The sequence below is a fragment of the Gasterosteus aculeatus genome, chromosome 7 (assembly GCF_964276395.1).
Source record: "Gasterosteus aculeatus chromosome 7, fGasAcu3.hap1.1, whole genome shotgun sequence".
Taxonomy (NCBI): domain Eukaryota; kingdom Metazoa; phylum Chordata; class Actinopteri; order Perciformes; family Gasterosteidae; genus Gasterosteus; species Gasterosteus aculeatus.
This window is the reverse complement of record NC_135694.1, coordinates 28598224-28623615: the sequence shown is the minus strand read 5'-3', so window position 1 is coordinate 28623615 and position 25392 is coordinate 28598224. Positions and strand designations below refer to the sequence as shown.

The window sequence follows — 25392 nt, the reverse complement described above, 5'->3', positions numbered from 1 at the left end:
AACCGACGAAGGCCACTGGAGGTTCATTTGTGACTCAACCTTCCTTCTCGGCCCTTTGTGCTGCTAAAATCCCTCCTTTCAGATGTTCAGCGCGCATTCCGCTCACTATCAGCAACGACCCTTTCTGCCAGTAGAAGAACATCTGTGTTTCATAATTACAGGCCCCTTTGTCTGAGTAAAGTTCTCCTCCCTTCAACATTTACCTGCATTAGTACATATAACAGAAATCAGCAGCCCGGGCTTTTATTTGCTTCAATTACTGAATCCAACCGCTGATGCATCTGGTCCAGGAAATTAAGGCCTTTTGTACAAAACTCTTGCTCGACAAAGATGGGAAATACAATTGAATCGTTTGTTTGAACCAGTTCGACATGCCACTTTTTCTCTATCAATGGCCCACTGTTAATTGTGAGAGTGTGTGTGTGTGTGTGCGTGCGTGCGTATCGTACTGGGGTTTGCCTTTGGCCTGACAATTCAGTTCCAGGTTCTCTCCTTCCCTGGTGAGACCCTGAGGGAACTCGACCAGGATCTTCACCTCCGGTTTGTCTGAAAGGGAAGGAGACGGAGACACGTGATTGATGGCTGAGGCCACGTAGCAGACAATGTTCTTTCTCATTAATTCCTCTTTGCAGTAATCTTATTATTGGGATTCATAAACATTAAGGTTGGAAGGATTGAAACGTACGATATGAATATAAGACGAGCCCGTCTTCCACAAATGTGGTCTCTGCGGCGTGATGTCTTTTCTGGTAGCTCGTCTATTATCAAACTTTGTGCTCGTTTCCTCCAAAGAGGAGCCGAGGCAAACAGGCAGGATTCATTTCCCATCAGGAGAGACATTAGGCTCCGTTGTTCAGGCAGAGCGCCACAGTTGAGTGAATCATTAGCTGATTGGCTTCAGACTCTCCATCGGGCTGCCTGCTGACGAACAGCGTCCAATCACATTCACCGGGGTGTACGACAAAGACGCTCTAGCCCGACGCCTCGTGTTATTACCCAGCTGATAACATCACGCCCAACGTATCATGCACATATTAATGTAACATATCCTGCACAATGATTGGTCACTCACAGGTTTGTGTGGTTCTCCCATAGATTTACTTAATTAATCGCAGCATAATGCATTAAAGAAAATAATACACTGTGATCCTTGCAACAAAAAACCTCATGAAACTGAAACATATGTCATGAAGAAATGGTTGGCCATTGATGTGATCATTTCCATAACCATTTATAGACATTTGTAGAAAGAACACAACATTTACATGTGTTTTTGTGTTTTTCCATCAGCACAAACAAAAACACAAGAATAAGGCAGAAAAACAACAACTACGACCTGCCGCAGCAGTTTTGGAATGAACGAGGTAAATTGCAAATATACAGAGTTTGAATCGACATAAAGCGACCGATCCAACGCACCCACTCCTCCCTCGCGTCAACACTCGCGTCGGGGCTACTCATAGCGTAGCATTGAGTAGAAGACCGCGCGCACGTCTGCAGACTCTGGCCGACGGAGTTGCCACATGTCGAGGATCTGCGGCAGCTGCAAAGAAGCGGCTCAGGGTGTTGTTCTGATCGTCAGCGCTGTTCTCTGCCTCCGTGTGCTGCCGCGGCGTTTCTACCGCGACACACTCCCGTGACTGTTGCTGGTGTTATCAAAGCTTTTCCTCATCTCCGTGTGAGAGGTGATCTTTTTATTCTGGAGGAAAATGAAAATGTTTTATTCAATCTAGGGATTGAGTCGAGTGTACCCGTGCAGCGAGCGTTAAGGCTGAGAGGAAACGTGGGCAACAAAGGTCCTGCTCCAACTCCAGGTGACGGGAGACGTCTTGTTTGGTTCACTTCATCGTGTCTCAATCTCCAGGTGGTGTCGTTTTCTTCTAAACTGTGATCTGTGAACAGTGACTTTCTTACTTTATTGTCACTGAGGGCTCCACAGTAGCAAGAAGCCGTCTGAAATAACGGCCAACATTTTTTCGGGTAAAATATCAATAGCTTAATTAACCTGGAGATCACACTTGAATGCTTTCAGCACATTACGCCTTATCTTGTTTACAACACAAGGTTATTTTGTTACTCCTACAGATCAGATGCTCCAGATAAATACCCGAGTCATCTCACTACAGACTGATTGCAGAGTTACAATGGTGTGATTAGACTTTTCTGATTGTTCTTTTGCCCATTTTACAGCCTAAATGCGCCGCTCGCTACTGGTGTTTTTAATCAGCCTGCAGGCAGAGGGCCTGAGTTATGATTTCAAAGCCGGCTGTTAAGTCTCACACCGCCGTCCGACCTTCTCCGCCGCAAACAACACTTGGCCTGGCCATCCATCTGTCCAAATCACACCCTGTCAGCGGCCGACTTTCAGTCGTGGTGATGGACAGCCGATGGGCCAAAAGCCAAGTCTTCTGCTCGGTGGGCGTGCGCCATTTAAACGGCAACCCTTTGGTTGTGTTTCCACTGCAGACGCAACGCGGCGTCTTGCAGCCTTGTTTTTTTTTCTCCGATCGCAACGTCCTCTGACCTTGTCATCTCGGAGCGGTAAACACGAAGGACGCTAGGCTTCTGTAAGTTGTTTTGAAAGCCTCAAGTCGTTATGTCGGAGCTTTCTCGTCTCTGCTTGATGGAAAAAACACACACACACACACACACTGCACAGCCGGATCTGGATACTGCCACTTTGGTGGAAATCAAGTAAGATTTACAGTATGCACTAAGGCCAATATCATTATGCTAACTGAATTATTTGCTTTATTGTTTTCCTCACCTCACAAGCTCTCGGGAAGACAATATCCATCTCTGACCTTAAGGGAAAACCAACCCGCAACGGAGCAAAACAGTTTTCTTTGCCTATACACAAACATTAGAGGCTTATTTAATTATGCTTTCCCCTGACAGTGGCCTTTCTGTTGTTTCTGCGCTACACAATGCGCTCCATTCCTCTCACAAATTGCCCACACAGTGAGTGATTGTAATGTAAATCACTTCTTCTATCTGTATAATCAGTAAACAAACACAGTGTGTGACAGCAAAAGTGAGCTTCAATTTACGGACCCCGTTGTTTATAATTTTATAGAAGGGAAAGTATAGGTAACTGGGTTCTTAAAAGGTTTGTGGAAAGGTACATGTAATTCGGGACTAATTACAAGGCAAATGGAGATGGGGAATCCTTAGACAGCTCGAAGCATTTAGAACACGACATTAAAAACACATCAACCTACGAAGCGAATAATCCCGTCTGAATCAGTGCAGTGTAAAGAGGTCCGTCTCCTATTGTTACTACTTTTAACACCATTCATTAATTCATTCATTTCAGTAGGTGTGGGGGGGGGGCCCACAAAAAAAGAACGCTAGGACACGACAGAGGCCAAAGCCGTGAGGTCACAGCGGCATAATACACATACATTTTATTATTTTGCATCACAGAAAAGATCTAGAACGCCACTTTACTAAGGCATTGCGTTTGACTTGTCACGTGGCTGAGTAGTCAGTTTAGATTTATTTCCCACCTCATGGGGAGGCCGTTATCGAATACCTTTCATGTAACCTCTTTTTCAAATAGTCATCCGCGATGCTTTTCTGATGCCGAATGAAACAATTGTAGCAATAAAAACATGACCTCTGACCTCAATTAACCTCACGCACTCCTTGCTGACGCCGTTGAGCTCGGCCAAATTTACCGTCCTCAGGGTCACGTAATCAAAAGCGCTGCTCGGCCATATTCTCGAGGGTCGCTCGACCTCTGAGACATGTGAGTGAAATAAGGAAATGGGTTCTGTGGGTGATCACAAGTCTCCCGTTTACAAAGATGCACAGTAACCTGATGCCGTACTTTAGTATATTTCTATGGAAGATGTTTGAATCCCCTTTTCATTGTTCACACTCAGTTTCCCTTTAACGAGATGGAAGAAGTTTCGGTGGGTGGAAAAAGTTTGTCATTTAATTAGTTGAGATGGAAGAATCTAGAGTCCAATAGACCAATTTTACCCTTTTATTCATTATAACCTATGCGACGAGATAATTTCCCCTCCGTGACACTGCCGCACATGTCACAAGATTTTCAGTTTAGGAAGAAGTAGCAAATTTATGCGAATTAATTAGTGTGCAACCCTATTCTCCATATTTTTAGTCCAAGCTGATTAGACACTTGAAAAACTCTTTCAAGCATATTATAGCTTAACATATCCATGCAGATTTTTGTAGTTATTACTGACCAGAAGTACTTACACTGAACCTCCAGGTACTTCTGTGCTTGGAAATCCTTCACCGCAGGGTGGTCGACGATGCAAGCCACTGGGACACCATCATCCTCCTTGCTGACGGTGAACTTCAGCCGGCTGGTGACCGTGTACATCTTGTCGTAGGTCAGCTCCACCTTGGGCTTGCCTGGTGGAGACGTCAAAAAAACAAGCTGACTTTAACACCGCGACACGTGTGCGTTTTAGGCCGCAGTTGAAATAAGAACGAGCGTCTCATTGTGGAGCCTGCACAGTTATTTAAAGAACAGGGTGCAGGGAAAGTGTCGGGAGCTGAAAGCTCATTTGCTTTTAACCATTGTTGTTTGACAGTCCAGTTTAATGTCATGACAATTATGACATTCAAGGGGAGCAATTAACAGAAAAGGAACATGCAATTATTTTTCAGCTAAATACAGCGGGCCTTCCTCGAGAAGCTCGATGTGCTCAAGCCACCGCGGCGTTACGGCACGCTGGTGCTAAAAAACTCAAAGGTTGCAAAAGATGGAGGCAGTTGTACAAACATTACACTCATCTCTATCCACCCATAGCCACTCGTCCTTTGCAGGGCTGCAGGGGTTTGGCGCTCATCCCAGCTCACAATGGGTGACGGGTTTTCACTATGTGAAAGATTGACGAATATGAACAAACCACCATTAACGCCTACAGGCAATTCAGGCGCTCCAATCAATTGTACCTCTATGAGTTCACACAGTCAGTTTCCAGCTGGAGGATTTGAACCAATGAGGCGACTGGGATCACCACCATCATATCATGATCATATCACGCTAGAACATATGAATAAAGTTGGCATGCCGTTATTATTTTATAATAATTAATAACACAGGTAGATTCCGACTGGTTGAGATTGAGTCAAAGGGTGTACTTTATAGAGCGATGATGTGTACAGTACCAAGCGTTCCATATCAGCGCGCACCCAAAGTAATGGTTAGATTTTTTTCTTCCGTTAGTTGACGTTTCAGTTTTTTAGCTCGGTGGCGAAAAAAGACAGGAAACGCCGCAAATAACCGGTTTCAATGCAATGCGGGCTTTTTGCAACCGAACCATCAAGGTGGGCCGTCATGAGTGATGTGAGTGAATGAGATGGTGCGAGATCTTGCAAGGAGACCGGGGATTTCAGACAACGCACAAACGAATGTCGATCTCCTAGCTAATCATCAAGCAACTTCTGGCGCTAGGCTAACAAACGCAACGTTCCCAGCGCTGCTTCCCTGTTTAGCCACACGCACAGGGACTATTTCCTCTAAGCTACTGAAATGCGATACACAACGTAGGCTATACTATTTTGTGCTGAAAGGCAGCTACTTACTTACTATTCATAATTTTTCTGAAAACCGTATTATAAAAGCAATAAGGTACTTGAGGCAGTACTTTATCTTTATGCTTTATAACAGTTGAAGGGTTGGCCAACAACACCCTCAAACTTTTACATTATTGGACGATAAAGTACAGCCTTTCGTACCTTATTGCTTAATAAAAATATTACCAAAGGCTCATATTTGGTGTTTTCTTCGGAACTTGCAAAAACTGTTTTTTTTTCATGCAGCCTTGGTTCCTCTGGGAGCACTATGTAAAAAAAAAACTAGTTTAGTTAGAAGGGTCCGACTGCTACGTTTTACTTGGGAAAATAACAAAACTGAAACCTTCACGGCTGCGAGGCAAAATGCTGATAAACACGGCCATTGTGTGGCTGAAACGTCTTCCTTTCGCTGACCTCACACAATATGGAAAGTGGAAATAAGGAGGGCGTCCTTGAGGATGGTCAGAGAAGGTGAATCAGCTAACAATTGCCTGCTGTCAGCGGCTGCTGTGCGACTGTGAATCACTCATTAGGTTTTAAGGAGCCAGATTTATTGCGTGGCCACCTTTGGCGCAGCTCTGAAGCCCGCAAAGTAACCCCCCCCCCCTCCGGCTGCTCTGTGATATCACACAGACAGTATGGAATGAAGAGGATACCTCATCGCGCCCATGCAAAAGAAGAGGGGGAGCTGGAGACAGCGCTTCACTGCGGAGCCACAAACACAGATTGATTGTATGTGCCCCTTTGTCCTACTTCCCAACAGTCTGTTGCACACGTGTGTGTTTGTGTCGCGTCAATAAAACAAGCAAAGGAAAGGAAAAAGAGGCTGCCTAGAAAATATGCTACAGAGAGAAAATTGCTCTTAATGTGAGTAGTTGCATCAATCCTTTTGCATTTCAGCTGCAAAATATGCACACATCCTATCCGCTCCTGTGCTGCAGCGTCGTCACCGCGGTGACAGCCTGATGGGGAAGCAGCGCCGTGTGATGCGCCTGTTGTAAAGGAGTGAATAAATACCACGAGAGGCTTCAGATGAAAGTGAAAGCACCTGAAACGAGAACGTGACGGGGCCTGCTCAAATCAAAATGTCTTTTGATATGCATGGAACAGCGGTGAGGAGACGTCTCCATTCAAGTCCCGTCTCTGGATCGCTTTCTTTACACCTAAGGAATTTATTGTAAAAGTGTCGGTGGGTTTGGGACTGCTTACTGTGGAAGACATGTAAAAATAACAAATGGTGCCATAAAGGGGAATGTGGTTGAGAGAAGTCTTAATTCTTGCAGCGCCTTCTCACCCTTTACCATCAACGATGACTGGTTCCATTTGCATAGGAAGCATATCACCCCGAGATGACAAATGCCTCTGCACACTGCTGTCATGGAACTATGAAGGAGACTGAAATCAGTCTGGGTGGAGGTGTCATCACATGACCACATGGCACCCTTTAGCTCCACAACACGAATAGACAACACAAGCGAACCCCCCCCCCGGCCCGGAGGGCGGCCGCGGGGACAGTTATCCAGAGACAGGGACACCGGAGCTAACTCCATCAAATGTGTTCGGGAAGAAACAATGTAGCTCTTAAGGGAAACACGCTCCATGCATCCACACAGCCCCACCGACGGTGTCCTACTGAAGCCCACTCTGCGGAGGCATCATGCAACGTCTATGCAGATTGCTGCTGGAGGATCCTCCCCAGATACCACGCGTGGCGACAATCACATGACGCGGCAGTATGTGGATCGCCCTTTAGCCTTGACGTAAGGCAAACCCACAAAGCGGCATATGCATTAAGCCTCAGAGAAAAAGGGGGGGGGGGGGGGGGGGAGACTTGGCAACACAGTGACTGTTTGCAGAGCTCAGCTATGACCAGGAAAAAAGGAAAGTGGCAATGGACTTATGCAGTTAATGCGCGACGCCTTGGTTTTTATCTTTAATGCTGTAAAACTATCAAGGAGTTGGCGATGATGTGACTTCAACAGAACACAGATATAAAAGCTCTGTGTGTGCATTAAAATCGAATTAGTGAAAGCTCCAGTCATTCTGCGTCGAGGACTAAGAGAGCAGGCAGCGGAAGGTCAGGTGGTACTAAGTGTTCTGTAGACCTTAACAGACATCCTCGGGTGGCCTTACTCTCTCCCCTTTCACCCTTATTGTCTTACCACATTCTTGTGGAGCAGAAAAAGGGGTCGGGTGAAGTTCAGTCCATTCACTTCAACCGCTTTTCTTTGACAGAAACATTCTTTCATCCACTTGTGGAGTCTTCCTGCGGGGGACGAGTGGGGTGATTGATCGACATTGTGGGTTTTTTTTTTTTTTTTTTGGGCTGTTCTGGCGCCTGTTAGTCAATAATTTGCTCCACCTACCGGCTCTGCTTCTGTTCTTTTGTATTAAAGAGAAGAGAATGACCTCCACAGCTACACCCTTCACTGCAATAACCCACTCTCTTTATGACTTATAAATCAAGCAACGTGATAACAGTAAAAGAAAAGGTGAGATTATGGGCCTGCGTTTATTAGGAGAGATGTTTGGATTTACAAGTATGGTAATTGCAACCTTTAAATGATATTTACAGTAAGCGAGCCTGGTTATCTCTCCAGGTAGTTAAGTCAAATTCTGGGGACGTTTAATTGGAAACAAGTCTTCTAGGCACGAAGCCACAGCGAAACATAATTTAAGTCATTCTTTGCTGGTATCAGGAGTCTATTCTTTCACTTCCAGCGGAGCAACAGCAGGATTCCTTTCAGATGGTGGCTGTGTAAGGATGATAAAAATGATGTATTATTGTTGCATTGAATGGGTTAATATAAGGTAAAATATACTTAAAATGTTCATAAAAAGGTAAAAGTTAAAAGGCACTAATGGTCTGTAGATCAGTGATTCATTGTTCGGTGGTTTAAGTTTCACTTTAAGTTTAGGTATCAGTGCAATTAGATTGATTGCTAATGCCTCATTCAGGGACGATCTGTGAGCGATTGCTAATGCCTCGTTTTGCCTATGAACGGAGCGTGTGGCGTACGGTCGTTCATTACAACTATGGCCGACACTGAGCTGCATCGTGTCCGTGTCGTATGTCATATTTCCTCTTTTACAGGTAAGAACGAGTGTTGTATTAAGGTTGATCAATGTATATATGTGTTTCAATACTGTAAGAAACATGCGGGAGTAGATGTTATTATAAGGAAAAGGTAAAAGTGTTAGTAACGTATAAGCTAAAGAGAGAGTGTTTAATGTGAAAAGGAAAGAGTCTTTTTTTTCAAGGTTATTTTCCCACGTTGTTTTACGATGTTGCAAACATATTTGATATTTTGGTAACTCACATTAAAGGCTGTTTCAGGTCATTTGAGTAATATGGAGCCATAACTGATCGAATTGTATTTGTCTTAATTGTATAAGCTCTTAAAAAGACATTACCGCAAAGGGAAAATAACATGTTTAAGTGCGATACTGAGTGTATAAATGTGTTATTATGCTTTTCATGTTCATTACAACTATGGCCGACACTGAGCTGCATCGTGTCCGTGTCGTTGGTCATATTTCCTCTTTTACAGGGGCGTAACAGCTGCAGAGTAAAGACGCTGTTAAAAAAAAATATATAATATATAGTAATATAGTTTAACTAGCAAAGGCTATGTGTGTTCAGACTGGCTTTTAGATATGCTGTGTTTCCGCAATTCTTCTGCAGCACTTTTTCACCTGCGGAGGGAATTCATAAAAGAAAATGACATCCTCCAAATGCAGTTTAAAACAGTTTCTATAATTAAGGCATTTGCAAAAGAAAGATACGTTAACTTTTTAAAAGCTACATTTAGGAGCTTCGAAGAATAGTGCCCACAGCATCACCATAGGCTATTCAGTACTTAGTAAACTAGTCAACAGAAACACAGCATTGTAAGAGCATTTTGAGACTTTTTCCTGGTGTTAACGGCTATGTGTAAGAGCAGCCCTGACCATGGCACATTGGAGCATTCTCAGATTTCAGCAGACCACGGAGGTCAAAGCTGCTCCCCTGTGAGGGGGAAGCTGCTCGGGGGCCTTTTACGCAACTTCTGATCAGGACCTTTGTTTCAAAGTCTTTACAAAGCTGGCCGCTCGGGCTGCAAGGTGGAGCTGCCTGGCAGGAGGCCTGTTCACCCCTGAGCTCTGCTCACACTTCTAAAGCTCAGCTCCCTTTGATGAAGGCCTGGAGGTTGTCGCCGTGCCAACAGACTGTGGCCACCACTGCACACCCACGCCGGCTAAATGGGAACTGTTCAAACGCAACGGCATCGACGCGAGCAGCGCATGCGGGACGCCAGAAACTGTCCGCTTATACCCATTGCACAAGGGCGTGGAAAATGCACACGTGCATGCGAAGGAATGTGGGAACCCACGTGTGCTTGTGTGCATCCTGGATTCAACAGGAGCACCAAAGTAAAAACGCAAAAAAAAAATCATTTTCACTGAATTGTTTTCAGAAACACAACAAAAACAAGCGTAACGTTGGTACACTAACAATTGTGTTGGCAGATTTATGTGTTTTCTTCCCTGCTTTACAGAGGAAATCTTCAGAAAGGGCATCGAGCCACCGGTGGGCAGCAACACGCCGTTTGGCGTCGACTCCGGGATCCATCTCAAACACTTGTTGATCCCTGGAATGGTTCGGCTCTCGGAGCGTCCCAGCAGCTGTGTGGCGCGGCCCCTCGCGGCATTGGGTCTTATTGGTTAAGCCATTACTCCCTCAGCAGACGGTGCAGCCCACCTGGTGTCGACAGCGGCTGAGTTTGGTCCATGTTGGTTGCAGTCATGATTAGATTTCTTCCATCATAATGCTCAGTTTAACCGTGATAGCCTTGCAGATAATATTCCTAATATTCCCAGGTAGGAACCCACTGGTCCGTGGTCTTCTTAAGGAGTTCTTTAAGGATTCTGCTCTGATTTCAGCGGATTCGTTAGACTCACAAAGGAGGAGTTAACCGGCGAAGGATCCGGTTATTTCAGGTGCATTGTCAATTCTTGGGAGAAATTACATTAAAGTGGCGGGAGTTTAACACGTGGAAGGATTAATAATCAGAAGATTATGAAAACACACAGTTCCGCACTCTTATGTGGAATGGAATGTATGTACCATGTTTTTTTGTTTTTTCTAAATCCACACAAACAAACGGTGGAAACCGTATTCGCATCATTCTGCCTCTTTTCCCCGGTTCTTGGAACGCGTGTTGGTGTCGCACAGAAGTATTCTTTGTTACCCAAATCAAAAAAAGTAGACAGATGAGTGAATATTCGTGAAAGGAACGGTGGCGGCGGCGGCGGCGGCCACACAGCATACCGGCCTCATTGTGTTGAGACAGGAAATGTCCCGATGTGCGGCGGGAGCCGACCTACCTGGGAGCTCTTTATCCCCCTTCATCCATCGGATGGTGGCAGCAGGCTTACTGCTCATGGCGGTGCAGGTCATCTCCGTCTCATTGCCCTCGCTCAGCACCTCATCCCGGGCCTCGATGATGGGGTTACCGGGGGGAACTACGACGGGACGCACAAACAAAACTCTGTAAACACGGGGGGCCACTACATGATCCAGGAGAGAGGAGCTTTGAGGGGCCTGATGTTGGATTACTGAAGTAAGGTACGTGGTTGATGATGGATTCTGGTGCTTGACCGCATATGTAACCACACAAGTCATTCAAGATGGCTTCATAATATGTTTTGCCCATAATCTGATGTTGTTATAGAGCAGGACTGATATTTCTGACGGTGCATAACTATAAGATTATAAACCACAAAAAGCATGTTGAGGAAACGTTATATTCATAATTCATGGCTCAGAAAGTACTGAATCTTGTAATGGATTAAAAAAATTATTATTAACAGGGAATCCACCCATATTAATTTAAATATACATTACATTTCTTGCATGCATATTACAATAAACATTCAGACTTCATTACAGCAGATTTATGCACATAATAAAGTTAATACAACAGCTGTGTGTGTGTTGTTCCATCATTACATTCATACAATCTGGCTACTGTATATTAGCTAGTTTAAGCACCACAACATTGTGACTTAACGAGCGAGCACATATGACATGCATGTTTATTCCGTTCCAAACGCCGTCTGATTGTTACTAAAAAAGGCCTTTTTTCCCCCCCCAACACTTAATGTGTGTGTGTGTGTGTGTGTGCGAGGGTGTTTTGCTGTTGTACTTAGCACGGTGATGTCAGCGTAGGCCTCCTGCGGGGGGTCCGTGTAGAGCTGGCAAACATATCGACCCTCGTCCGACAGCGAGACGTTAGACAGCGACACCCGCAGCTCGTTGTCGGAGAAGTTCACCAGCTGAAAGCGGACGTCTTTCAGAGCTGGAGGGCGAGAAACAAACGGAGCTGTTTAAAATTCAATACGGCGAACACACGGTAAAACAGCAGTGAGAGCCAAAGTCCTTTTGACTGGAGGAAATCGCATTGGTCCGATCTGTGAAGTATTTGGACTCATTTCCAGATGAAGTGTACGATCCGAAGCCCTTTTTTTTCATGTAGGATCCCTCAACTTTAGCCGGCCAAACACAAAGGGACAAACCGAACCTCATCATAAGTCAACATTTGCCGTCAAACCCTTTGCTGTGATTGGCTGTTTGAGGTCTGCGACCCGCAGACGTCGTCCCCGTGATGCTGCGACGTCTCCGCTTCTGCCTCTTTGTTTTCCATTTCTTGGTGCTTTTGCTCAGTGGATTGAGGTCAGAATAACTCACTGATGTCGTTGCTTCCGTCATCCACTACTACCCTGGCAATCAGACTGAATTGCCATTTCATTAGACTTTCCATCATTCTGCCTCCGTTGTGATTTTTTTTTGGGGGGGGGGGTTGGTTGTCTTCATTTCCCCCCTGAGTTCTCAGTGGCGAGTGACGTGTCCGTCCTGCCTATAAGACTTTAAATCAACACGTGTGCCGTTCTCTCTGCTGCGAAAGGGAGTGATGAGAGGGACTTTTTAGGAACGGTAAGAAAGGTAACGACATTGTAACCTTTGACCTACGAGTGTCTATGAGCCTTGTACGTCTTTGGTTTGATTATTTAAAAACAAAAGTCTGCTAAAGCGCTTCTGGAGGAGTCATCTTTTGTTAATCTGACCTGAATGGTGTTGAAACGGCCCTGTGATCGTTTTGATATGAAGAACGGTTATTTTACCACTTTGGTTCCATGAATATAAAATCAACAAGGCAAAGAAAGTTTAATCTAGGCCTGCAACTAACAATTTATTTTCCTTTCCTGATTTATATGCAGATTAATTGTCTTGAACTGCTGTATTAATCTAATGTAGAAAATGAAAAATATTTCTTGTCATCAATATGTCACTACATATTGAGATTCTACGTAGCACCGAAATGATTCGCCATATAAAAAAGGGACTGAGGAAGTCATTTTTATAGCTGCTAATTTAAACACACAATAACAGCGCGATTACAACATGAGGTTGGTTCCTTTTTTTCTTCTTCTTCTCTTTTAAAAGGCGAGCTTGCTTGCTTTCATCGCGCCTCACCTTGTTTTCCCATCTACCTGAGTATGAGCTGTAATGGAGCACGACAACGTGTTGTAAGATGAGAGCCGACCCGTCTCCATCCCCCCCTTTGATGTGCTGATCCATTCTGATTTGATTGACGGCAACTGCGAGCTCCTTACACGCATCTGTGCGTTCGGTTTTTCCCTTTTTCTTAAAGCTCGAAGCATTAAACACGGAAAGTTCAGACCCACGAGATGTTAAAACAGATTTTGATGCCCGGCTGCGTTGTGATGTCACAGATGACGGACAGGAGGAAGGTGATGCTGATGCGTCGCCAGGGTTCATTTGCCTTCGACGTGTGATACAGATGAAAGAATGATGACAAAGGAGAGAGACGGCCAGAGAGAAATAACACAACTAATTACCACAAATTCATTTGTGCATTAAAAAAACACTGTGAACTGGAGGTGAGACTTTTTTTATTAAGGACCACCACAGGCCTTTGGACGAGTGCGTGTGCATGTAAGCGAGTACGTGTCTGACTGACTCCGTTATCTCTGTATGAAACTCCCATTAACATGTGCGCCGTCGAAGGAAATAAGACTTGAAACCTAAAACATTTCGAGTCACGCTCGCGCTCTTGAGACGGGCGGCCGGCGTGCGTGCCGGCGCAGACGTTGGCAAAGACGCCCGCGTGTATGTTTGAGTGAGACGTGCAGAATGAAGCGATCCCCGTGTACGGCGTGTCCATCGCAAATAAACATGGCGGGAAACGACTCGCGCGGTCGAGTAGCATTGTTTGATAATTGCCCAAACAGAAAAAAGTGAGACCTAGCGAGCTGAGAACGCGGCACGCGAGGAGTTCATGTCTCATGCGAAGGCAGGAACATGAAATGGTTGGTTTCCATTAGTGAAGCGATTACATTCTTTTATCCAGGAACAATGAAGCCCTTATTGTGTCACATGAATAATACGCCCCTAATTAGGGGAGCTCATTCAAAGGCCTTGTGAGCCCTCATTAAAACGGGAGGTCAGACTCTACTCATAATGATTTAATTGAATGAAATAGTGGCAGATTAAAAAATACTAATGCGGCAGTATACAGACGCACTTTAGTAAACATCAAGCTGTTTTCAGAGTCAGAGCTGCTCCCGAGGGAAAAGTACTCATACTTTGTGCTGCTGGAGATCGAGTAAAGGTTATTGGCAGCAGTGGAAGAATCTCAATATTGGAAGTTCTGTCTTAAATTGATAAATGGTCATTTTCAGATCTGAATGGAGGCAAAAGGATAAAAGGTAAATCCGTTTTACATTAAAAAGAAGGCAGCAGTTTCCCCAAAGCAGCATGTGACCATAAGACGGACATAATAAATGGTCAGCATCGATTTTTCAGTCGGAAAATAATATTTATGTTTCAGGTAATAAGCAAGTGAAGGTATATGGATAAATTATTAAATAAAAATATTTGTCCCAAATTTAGAATAAGAATTTTCTCTTTTTTCTCTTTAAATTTTCTCTCGGGTTATGCTTCAGTATGTTTCACCCCTTTTTCTTTGAAAACATCCCCTGGATGTTGAGTGAGGCTCAGGTCTGTTGGGTCCACGCCAGCCAGCACAACCTAAAAGAAGAGATGGAAGGCGAACCGTAACATTTAACCACCGAAGTGCTTCGGACGCCACAACCCTTCCATTAAGGCTGCTGTTAGCCCCGCCCCCTTTGGCCCTCCCTTCGCCCAGAGCACGGAGGCTTCGTTTGTTTGGCTCTGGAACGTCGATAAAGATCTTTTTCTGCCTCCGATACATCAGATGTTGTCGGGAGTCAGGCGAACCTTTCAATGCAACAAACAGCAGCTCGCAGTTGGAGATGTCCTTTGGTGTAAAGTGGTGTCGGGTCTGAAAGATTCAGGAACCTCTGTTTACATCCACCTGTGGGAGCAGCTGTCGACGGTCTCGACGGCAGTTGGGTTGTTGACCGAATCAGAGACGTATGTGGAGGTTTCCATTAGTCAATAGCAACATGTTTTAAATATGCTGCAGTGTTACAAGTAACAGTCCTATTTCTGTATTCGGCACAGTACGAAGATGACATAACACCGTGCCTCTGCCAGAAGCCCTTCTTCAATCAACTCCCCACAATCCTCCCCAATCAGATGCAATCCATTTTTTACCAGAAAAACATTTCATAATCCTCTTATGTATCACTCCTAAATAAGGCATTGTGGTAGAAGAGACATTGAGAAGAAACACAGAGACACCGGTCTGGTTCCCCGAGCCGGCTCGGCCACAGCGCTTTTCTTCAGAAACAATAACAGTCCTTTATTGTTCGCTCATAGTTCAGCGGGCGGTACGGAGAGGAGCAATGACGACAACGATCAATAACTGTGATTATCGCGTTGGGAATGCGTTTGAAAAAAAACGAGACCCCATTAGCGTTGTCATTAGCCCCTGTGATCGTAGTCTCTTGTTACCAGGCAGCACTTATATGGTAAATGGGACGGGTATAGATAGCACTGCCCAACTTGAGAAGGACAAAGGGCCTCCAAAGGCTCTGGTTCACCCACAACAACACACACACACACACACACACACACTGTCCCAAACACACACCCATGTGGCAGCAGAGCAGACGTGCAAAGCGCATCGGGGACCATTTTGAGTTTCAGTGTCTTACTCAAGGACACTTTGACATGTGAGCAGGAGGAGCCTCACAGTCGCACCTGAGACCCGAAGAAAAGAGTTTTTATTTGACCAGATAACAAACGGCACTGAGCGTTTCTGCTCAGTCTGCTGATTAATGAGTGAATTGGGTATTTATTAGGAATCATTAAAAGCATTTAGATGAAAAAGGGCAAAGTATCCAGGTCACAAATCGCCGTTGACTCAAATGGTGGCGGCGACAGCTGGCTGATGCATTAGAAGCCGCTCAACATTGAATCCACTGCTGTCTTGTGGCGCGGCCTGCGTTGTCACCCTGAGTGGGGATAAATACATATTCCATGTTTGCAAGTCATATCGAATAAAATCCATCAAGCTGCCATGATCTCATCGTCGAAACGTAGCAGTGGAGATAAATTCAGAGTGGACGAGTCTTCTGGTGAAAATAAACTACAAGACACATAAGCGAATTGGGATCAATACATTCTCTAATAGCTCTTTCGCCTCTATTTCACCTGTGCTGACTGCGTGATTTTATACTCATCTTGCTCGCCCCCCCCTCTCACCCCTTCCTTTCTGGATTCATCTTCATTCTTTCTGCACTTCTCTGCATTTCATTTGAATCATTTCTTCTTCTGCGGGTTCGGCCGAGGACGGATCCCATCAGGAGAGCGGCCGAGGATAAGTGTTCCTCGGCTAAGTGTCTGCAATCAATTGTGATTAGTGGCTGCCGCCGCCGCCGCCGCCGCTTTTTGAGAGGAGCACATCAACGTTCTCTTTTTCCACCGCGTGTCAGGATGGGTGAGCCGCGGTGGGCCGGGGGGTAATTGCATACAATCTAGGTGAAGTCCAGGCCTCCAAATGACGGTGTAGACGCCACCTCGACCCAAAGTACGGGAACATTTGGCATCGCTTCAGCAGCCGTTAGGACGCAGCGGCTTGTGTCTCCCTTTGGCACAGCTGACGGGGACCAAAGTACTCGCTCAAGTTCTTTTAGCATCTGGCGTTGTGCGAGTTTTTAGAATCCAGGAGTCTCTGTCTCACGATGACGTCATCAGTCAAGTCCTTCTTCTGTATATTCATTAAAATATTCTATATCTAAGGCATTGTGTTACTGTTTGTATTGAAAATCAGTCCCAATTTCCTTTCTGATCAGTGTTTCTCACTTGTTAAATTTGGTAAAATGTCCTAGTTGTGTTCATATGAGATGCCCTTCCGTTAAAAATGCCAAAATTAAAGGTTAGACCATCTCCTCTGACTCTTCACACGAGCAAATGGATGCTGCACAAAATAAAGCCCAGAATCAATATCAGATTGACCTTAAACTATGTGGACAAAAACGCGTTGATGTTTGACCTTCACGTGGGAAAGCTGTTCAACAAAGAGATGCAAAAGCCTTTCGTTAATGCTTTCGCCCCAAAACTGTAAACTTATCCCTCAGAACGCGGCGCTTCGTCCTGCTATCAAGCTGTTTTTCACACGCAGCCTGTTCCCCTGATCCTCGCTGGCCTTCTGTGGACAGATCACCCACTGCTCCAGAAGCTGTGATCTTCCCCTCCTCCGACGTGTGTGCGTGTCGCTGCTCCCAACTGCTGGTTGTTGAGCTGAAGGCTGCTCAAATCTCCATGTACGGATATTTGGTAATCCAATTACCCCGCCCTCGTTATTAACATTTATGACTGCCCCCCCCCCTCCCGCTCTATAATGTTTGTATTGATAGTAAAAGCCATGCAACAGGACTACCATAGGTCATCTCAGGGACAGCACATTAGCAGCAGAAGGAGTGCGTCTTACATGGGATGAGAATAAACAACATATGGCGGTTAGAGCTCCAGCATTACAGCTGGCTGTTTACTACCTCTGGCAGCAGTCTTCACATGTTAAACAGCGCACCGTGTCTCCCAAACATCCCCATCTGTGCATAATCTGCTTGCTAAAAATAGTGATAACAACAACGCATATTAAAGCGCCATTAGTCGTCCTTGTCACAGAAGTTCACTGCTGCTCTCCATGTTCTCACCCCTCTTTTCAGTCGGGGGCGAAGAAGTAAAGGGAAATGTGTAGGACATACACTCAGGTGGAGATGAACGGTATTGAGGTTTATTCTTTGTGTCTCTGGCCTCTCCTGCTCTCCGGCTCGCACTCACGCGCCGCGGCCGATTCGGCGCGAGATGGCAGGTGTGATATTTTGAAAGGGACAATGTTGTTTGGAGGCTGCCTTGGTGGATGCCGTGTCATAATGAAGCAGTGCAGCTGCGCCGAAGATGCCTGGGAGGGATCACTGGAGATCAAGAAGCCCCCGTCCCCCCCGTCCCCCCCCGCCGCCCTCCCCATCAAAGGGAAAAAACACCTCGTCCTTGACAGCCAGCTTGTGGGAGTCGGCCAACTGCGGCTCAGCGGATAAATAGCCAGCTCGGTTTAGCATAAGCACGGAGCATTCCGCGAGTGTGCCCTTGTATAATGCGTAGAGGGTGTGTTTGTTAGGCGGCGAACATGTCTAAGGAGAGGGGGGGGGGGGGGTGAGTGTCAGGCCCTTCTCCACGCTCAACCCCCCCCCGCCGGGGGGCGGAAAGTCTCCTATGGATCTGAATGGGAACTGTCTGTGTGAGGCTGTGTTCATTCTGTGCACGCAGCTGAAGTCTATTTTCAGCTGAATAAACAGGTAAAATATGGTTGAAAGAGGTACTAAGTGGTGGAGAAAACAGACAGCCGCTTGGCATGTGCAGTGTGGGATGGATACGGCATTGAACAGGCAGCTGATGAACATATATAGAAATACATGAATTAAATGCAGCAGTGGCGTTACTGAAAACTGTGATCGTTACGTCAAAAGGAATGAAACATTTTTGGGGGACTTGCAAATGAAACGTGGATGATTGGTTCTATCGTCCATCTGTAAACTGATCAATGCACATTTTGAAACAAACTCAGGGATCCAAAAGTCAGAATTTAAGTTGGATTCATTTACTCTGAAGTGGAAACAACGCAGGATCATAACAATGTATTTTCTCATTTTAAATAAAGCGCAGAGCGTTTCCTTCCCTGCTCACTTGATCAGATGCATCTTGTGTGGGAGTCGGATGCGACACACACACACACACACACACACACGGCTGCTGTGCGTCAGGCTCAGAGGGCAGGGAGAGGACCAGTGGCTGAGACAGATAACGTATCTAAAAACAAACAAACAAACTCCACAGCAGCGGTGAAGAATAGAATCCCATCCTCACTTGATATGTTTACCTTGCAGCTGTTTTCAAGCAGCACTGCTGGAGTTTTTCTACAATTGATTGCAACAATAATTGTACATTTTAAAGCTCATGCTCCAAAGTAAAAACAATACCAGGCTCAGAAATCTTCCAATAGAGAAATATTCTGCTCAAAATCACTCTATTCAATAATGTGTGAAATGTCTACAGAGAACACTTCCTGTTTTGATCTGCCAATATATTATGGAGGAAACATAATTGGCGTCTGAATTACGTTCACAAGTTTATTCTGTTCATTCTGTTCATTAATTTCATCGTCATTTGTTTACTAATCCAGGAGGCGTGAAGACTTATTGCAAAAGTCGGGGTGAATGTTAACAGAGCCACTTAAGTGACAGGAACTGTGCTCAATCCAACACGGCCTCATTTCATCGAAATATCATTTCTCCAGAAGTGTGATACTAGGAATAATTATTCCGTTATGGGGTTAAAATCTGCATCTTTCTGGCACCATGCGAGTTCTTAAAGGAACACGAAATACATTAGACTCCAAATATGGGCACGCAATGTGTGAATTTCCCCATTGTGGGACTAATAAAGGAATATCTTATCTTACATGGTGAACACATAGAAACACGATCGTGTGGTTTGTGCAAAAGAAATGAGTGCTAATCTTTTCATTTTATTTAATCATGTAACATAATACTGCTGTTATAGGGCACCAGAGACGGGACATATAATTTATTCTCAATATTCTAAACTTGTCGGCTCAAAAAACATAATTAAAAAACCCCGAGACGTGTCACGACAGCAGCGAGCATGTCCGGCTGAATGCGGCTAATTAGAGATGTGACATTATAATTGGGCAGGATAAGAATAAACACAACAGGTCATTAAATGTTTAGGGATATGAGCGGCTTTTACTGGAGCAGACACGCCGAGAGCGCACCACGTTCGGGAGACAGAATTAACCTCGTTCTGCATTAATCCTACAGCCGACATGTGGGTCAAACTTAATGCAGCGCCACGAAAGAAGTGCAAGCAACGCGAGAAATGAAATGAATCAACGCTTTGCAGCTTTACTGCAGGCCTCATTCACACGATTTTGGTTAAACTACACAATTCATCAGCTTTGTCGTCAAACTGTGGCTGGACTCAATTTTTAGCAAATGCAAATCGTATGTCAAATGTCTGTCTAATTTTATGACTGGCTGCAAAACGAACCAGTGGAAGTGACATAAATAAACGCCTCCGTGGGATTGATTTCCGTGTCATCTGATGGCATCAAACCGGGAGACTATAATTAAACACATTCCATATCCGTCACGTAAAGACACGGCCGGGCTGAATGATTTCTCACTTGCGAGCAGACAGTGTACTACTACCAGCCACAGCCTACTCCATCCTCTGGCAGCCCCATAATAACCCCAGGGATGATCTACGACGCCTCCCTAAACAGCTACAACCGAACTGCATGTCTGGTGCCAGAGAACAATCTGGGATGTTTGATGGAAGGACAACGTGGGGCGAACCTTATGGTCAACGTGCAGTCCTTCAAGAGCGCCACTTTGTTATCTTTCTGTTTGTCTTATGCAACGGAAACCTCGTGCCCCCCGTGTTCTGCATGAATCATCATGAAGGTAGATAGACGTACTGAGTGGTCCGTAAATACACTCTGACTGTACATCGTCTGAAGTCACGTGGCCAGTTGTGTGATGTGAGGTCAGCATGAAACGATCCCTGGAGAAACATCTCCTGACTTGAGAAGGCCTCGGACGCACCACAACATCATTAGCCATCCGTTCATCAGAGCTAAGCCTTAACAGCCAGCATGTATACTTACATTACGTTTTAAACGCGCCATGAAACTACCAAACAACGGCAAACACGTAACAGCGACGTGGTGTGGTGTCACGTGTTGTCTCTCAGTTGGAGGAAATGGTCCAAATGAAAAGCGGCTCCATTAGCGACGGCTCGGGAATGAATCACGCGCGTTTGATGGCTGTTGCTCGGGCGCAGCGGACACTCACGTCTCACGTCTCTGAAGTAGATGGTCTGCCGGTTGGGGTTGAGCAGCTGGATAACAGAGTCGTCGTTGTTCTTCACCCGACAGCTGATGATGGCCATCTCGCCCTCCACCACCGACACGTTGTCCGTCACCAGGTTCAGACTCACCACTGCGAGCGAAAGAGAGAGACAGCAACGCGGCGATTACAACAAGTGCAAAGGAGGATAGGCAAAGCCGCGGAGCCTTTCTTCCAGATGCCCACGCTACATCATGCAACATGCATGTACATCTATTTAAGGCACATGGTGACAATGACCGTCGGGGGAAAGGAGGGGTAACAGAAATGAATAGCACACGTGGGATTAAAAGAAAGCACAGTGGAAACCTACAGAGTGAGGACGGATCCTTTTGAAGAAGACATTTTTCCCCTGGCGCCAAATTCCATTTAGCCTCGTAGCTCGCTGGTTGCTGGTATGCGCATGTTGGCTCATCGAGCGGAGCAGAGCCGGCGTTATCAGTGACAGCCATGCTTTGCCTACTATGAACAAAGTCATTTTACCTGATCCCGACCGTAAAAAATTGATAAGAATTGCTGTCACATGCTCCGAGCAATGCTCTTGAGTCAGTTAGTTGTTAGTTTTTTTACATTTTTTAATTTAATTAGCGTTGGAGACTTGCAGCAAGCGGTCGAAGCAAAACCCTTTAATGCGCGTCCTCAGGAAATAAATAGAAGCGAGTGACCAGGGAGAAAGTGGACGAGCCGGCGCGGTTCAGGACAGTTGGCCACAGCCTTCATCGGTCATCAGCTGCAACTGAGAATGACGAGCTTCCTTAAATCTAAAGCAATATCGCTACACGTGGAACGAAAAATGGAAACGGGACCGGCCAAAACATGACATGGACTTATATTACTTTTAACTACGTGTTGTCTTTGAGAACTGACCTGAACTGCGACTGCCACGATTGTGACATTTTTCATAATCTAAGTTCTTTCTGTGTCCCCTGGGACACACATCAGACAACAAGAGGAACGACGTCCAAAGGTTCATGTACGGCAGTGAGCTTCTTGTAGATGTAATCAAACTGCCGTTGCCGATAGAAAGCAAAATAAAAGATAAGAAAAATCAATGTGTTGGTCCGTCCATCGAGGCGTCCCGGACGCACACTCGGTGGCTTTCCACGATCACGCGCATGCTATTGGATGAAAGACAAGCCACGTATGCTAACCTGACACGCCAGATGGTTTGTGAGACGGAACCGTCCGAGAAGCCGTCAATGGAAAAAACGTTTCCGCCAAATTCTTGGCATGCGATTGGATGGAACCATCTGTCCGTTAACATTAATCACGGGTCACATTCAACCAATCAGACCTACGAGCCACACGACCAAAGAAGAACTGAATCATTTTTTTGGCATCTAGAAAAGCCTTTGGTGGCGTGATTGCTCCACTTTTGGTGGTTCAGCACCGCGTTGGATTCGGACACCAGCGCATCGCTTACAACTCGACGAGAGAGGTTTTCGGTGTGATTTGTGATCCCACGATTCTCACATGATGAAGCAGCGACCCAGCTGCCGCGCGAGGCAACGTGTAAGCCAGATTGTGCAATTTCCAGCCTGATATTGTGAAATGTGACACCCAGTCCTGGCGTTTCATGCTCTCAGTAAACGGCAAATACAGTCGCTGCTTTTTATCAGTGTTAATTTGGAAAAGCATTACAGCGTAACATCCTTCCACCTTATAAATATTAAAGCTATTGCAAACAGGTGGTTCAATACGAAGCAACAACTTATTAATAGAGTTGTGTTTTCTTGTAAATTACTTTTCATTTATTTTGCGATGCAGGGTTGCATAATGAAATACACCAGATCACGTAAACACGGCCGAGCTTGCAAATAAGGTTAAGAGAAAAGTTACGGATGAAGCCTTTGTAAACACTCTCCTCCTTTACAGCTACAGGAATAGAATGACAAACAGCATCTTCCTTGGAGGGGCTAAGAGGACCTACTCAGGGCGCTAAGGGGGGGTGAGAGGCGAAAGAAACTAAAAAAGAACCAAGGAGACACCGGCCCCTGATTTGCATGCCTCAGTTGTCAAGCACCTCTAAATATCGCTGCCATTTAGCAGACAAGGAGGATGCGGTGGGGAGAGAGAAATTGCTTCCTCTGATGCTGACAGATAAGCACAGACAGCTTTACAAACGAGATTCAAATGAGCATCCCTTGGTGGCCCCCGACGCAGCCCTAAATAAATGAACCTCGCCGTCTTTAATATTCAAGGCCGCGCTTGGGTTTTTTTTTGTTTTTTTTTTCCAAACATGTGCAGAGGTGGGCGGTAAAGTGGACATCTGGTCAGGCTGGAAGGCGCTCCGAAGGCGTCCTCCGAAGGCTACAAGGCCAGCAGATGTGTCCGCTAAGCCGGGTTTTAAGTCGGGGAGGCGGGCCGGCGGACTTGGAGTGAAGGCCGACATGTCGGCGGCTTAATTGCTGCTGTTGTGCTAAATAAACAAGTGTGACACGCAGAGAGACGGTACGGGGGGGGCGCCGGGCTTTACGCTAATTAATGGCCAACAACAACAACAAGCGTGTGCCCACGCGGTCAACCAGGACACACACGCATGAAGAGGCAAACCAACGGTTTTTTTTAAAATAATTTCTGGCAAGTGTTGAGGTGTGTTTGTATCGTCACTTAAAGTAAAACCCAGGGCCAAAGCGTTTAACCGGAGAGCTTCTCATCACAACACCTTTCATTACAAACAAGTTGTGTATTAAATGGATAAGACGATGCTTTACTGTGTCTTAGTACATTTAGTGCTTTACATAATTCTTAAGAATATGAACATTGCACACACACACTATGATGACACATTGTGGGAGTAGTATAAAATTGCTGATCTTAGCTTCACTTAGTGCATTTTCTCCAGATGTTCAATTTGCCGTTCGTGGTCGCGAATCAGCTTCTGCATTCACACACACACACACACACACACACACACACACACGCACACACACACACAAAGGAACCGTCAGCATCCATTAGTCCACTGGGCGGAGGGAGGGACTGAAGGTTGAACAGCAGTGTGAAGAAACGCTGGAGGAAAGTGGAACGTCCCGTTTGCGGTTTGTCAATGCCGACCAGTCAGCGGCGCCACTGGAAAGTCAGTGAATATCCGCCCAATCCCTCGAGCAGGAACGCCGTGTAACATACACTGCGGGGGGGGGGGAGGGGGGGGGGGGGGGGCTTGCCTGGGCTCCTCAAAGTGGTAGTTGTGAAGTGACTGCTAAGCAATAACCTCACCTTTTTATCACAATATCCATGTTTCTTTGCTCTTTGTTTGCTGAAACTGTTGCTACATTTGGCAACAAAGTGGTTGGTAAGTAAGTTCCCAATCGCAGTCCAATGAGAAGCCATGAAGCGTGAGACTGAAAGGTACAAAATGTTCTACTATGAAATACAATGTAAGTAGACAAATGGGTAAAAACCTCTTAAAATACCAGTATCATCCTGAAATACATTTGACAAAACGGTTTAGTCGGACTTGAACTCTACGTGGAATAATAAGGGAAGAAGTTCCATTCAAATACAAAATATTATACAATTACAATTTTCCCAAAGTGGTGTCACAAATGAAGGCGGTTGTTTTCGGTAAGTTTCAGCCCCGTATAATAAACCCTTTGGTAGAACTTTTGTAACAATGGCCAGTAACATATTTTCCCCGTGGCTCTGAAGAGGTGCGGTTGGATTTCAGCCTTCGGCCATCCATGTGAAAAAGTCACAGCAGCAGATCCCAGATTAAAGTTGTCAGACAGTGACACTGCAGCGCACACGGCTAGCCCGAGGCCCCAATTCACTCCAATGGAAGGAGAAGAAACGCCATGTTCCTTTTTGCCCGGGCGCCGTGTTCCCATTTGATTCAATAAAGAATGTATGCATAACAAGTCGGGGCACACAGACGGCCACCGTGACGGGGACAAAGGTCGCCGCCAGGAAATCAAACCCACTTTCAAACCGACAATTTTGTTTTGTGGATCTTGTTTTGTTGATAACGAATCACGCGCACACGGGATTGAAGGATAAAAGGGTCGGTGAAAATATGAAATATTAATCCGGGGATCAGTCCGTCAATGCGTCTCCCTGCGGTGTTAATAATGGTAACAGCACTAGTATTGCTTTTTATATAAATTATTCTGGTAGATTTAATCACCCGCTCTCGGACAGAAACATGATGCAATATTATATTCTACAACCTTACATAGTATAGTTTTTCCTGTTGATTGTTGGTCTTAACATGTGCGTGCTCTTTGTCCCGCCTGTGATCACCACAACCATTCCAGACCTATTAATTTCATTTTGACATTTCAAGGAGTGCATTGAACAGAGTACAATCATTTTCTCCTGTTTTGATGGTGTGGATCCTGCTGGAATAATAACAAATCATTGCCAGCGTGTTTGTGTGTGTGTGAGGGAGTGAGTGTGTGTCTTTACCAATGT

The 25392-nt window shown here is 45.4% G+C and overlaps 1 protein-coding gene across 8 annotated transcripts in view; it reads right to left on the bottom strand.

Moving 5' to 3' along the window:
- The window catches only part of cadm1a (cell adhesion molecule 1a), a 253887-nt gene that overhangs the window by 35029 nt on the left and 193466 nt on the right, over positions 1 to 25392 (bottom strand). For all 8 annotated transcript variants that reach the window (XM_040182724.2, XM_078106837.1, XM_078106838.1 and 5 more), the window contains 5 exons: positions 20926 to 21072; positions 11745 to 11897; positions 10924 to 11061; positions 4228 to 4386; positions 450 to 546 (listed from right to left, as the gene is read on the bottom strand). In XM_040182724.2, coding sequence (XP_040038658.1) covers positions 450 to 546; positions 4228 to 4386; positions 10924 to 11061; positions 11745 to 11897; positions 20926 to 21072 — 694 coding nt within the window. The remainder of the gene's footprint in view (positions 1 to 449; positions 547 to 4227; positions 4387 to 10923; positions 11062 to 11744; positions 11898 to 20925; positions 21073 to 25392) is intronic.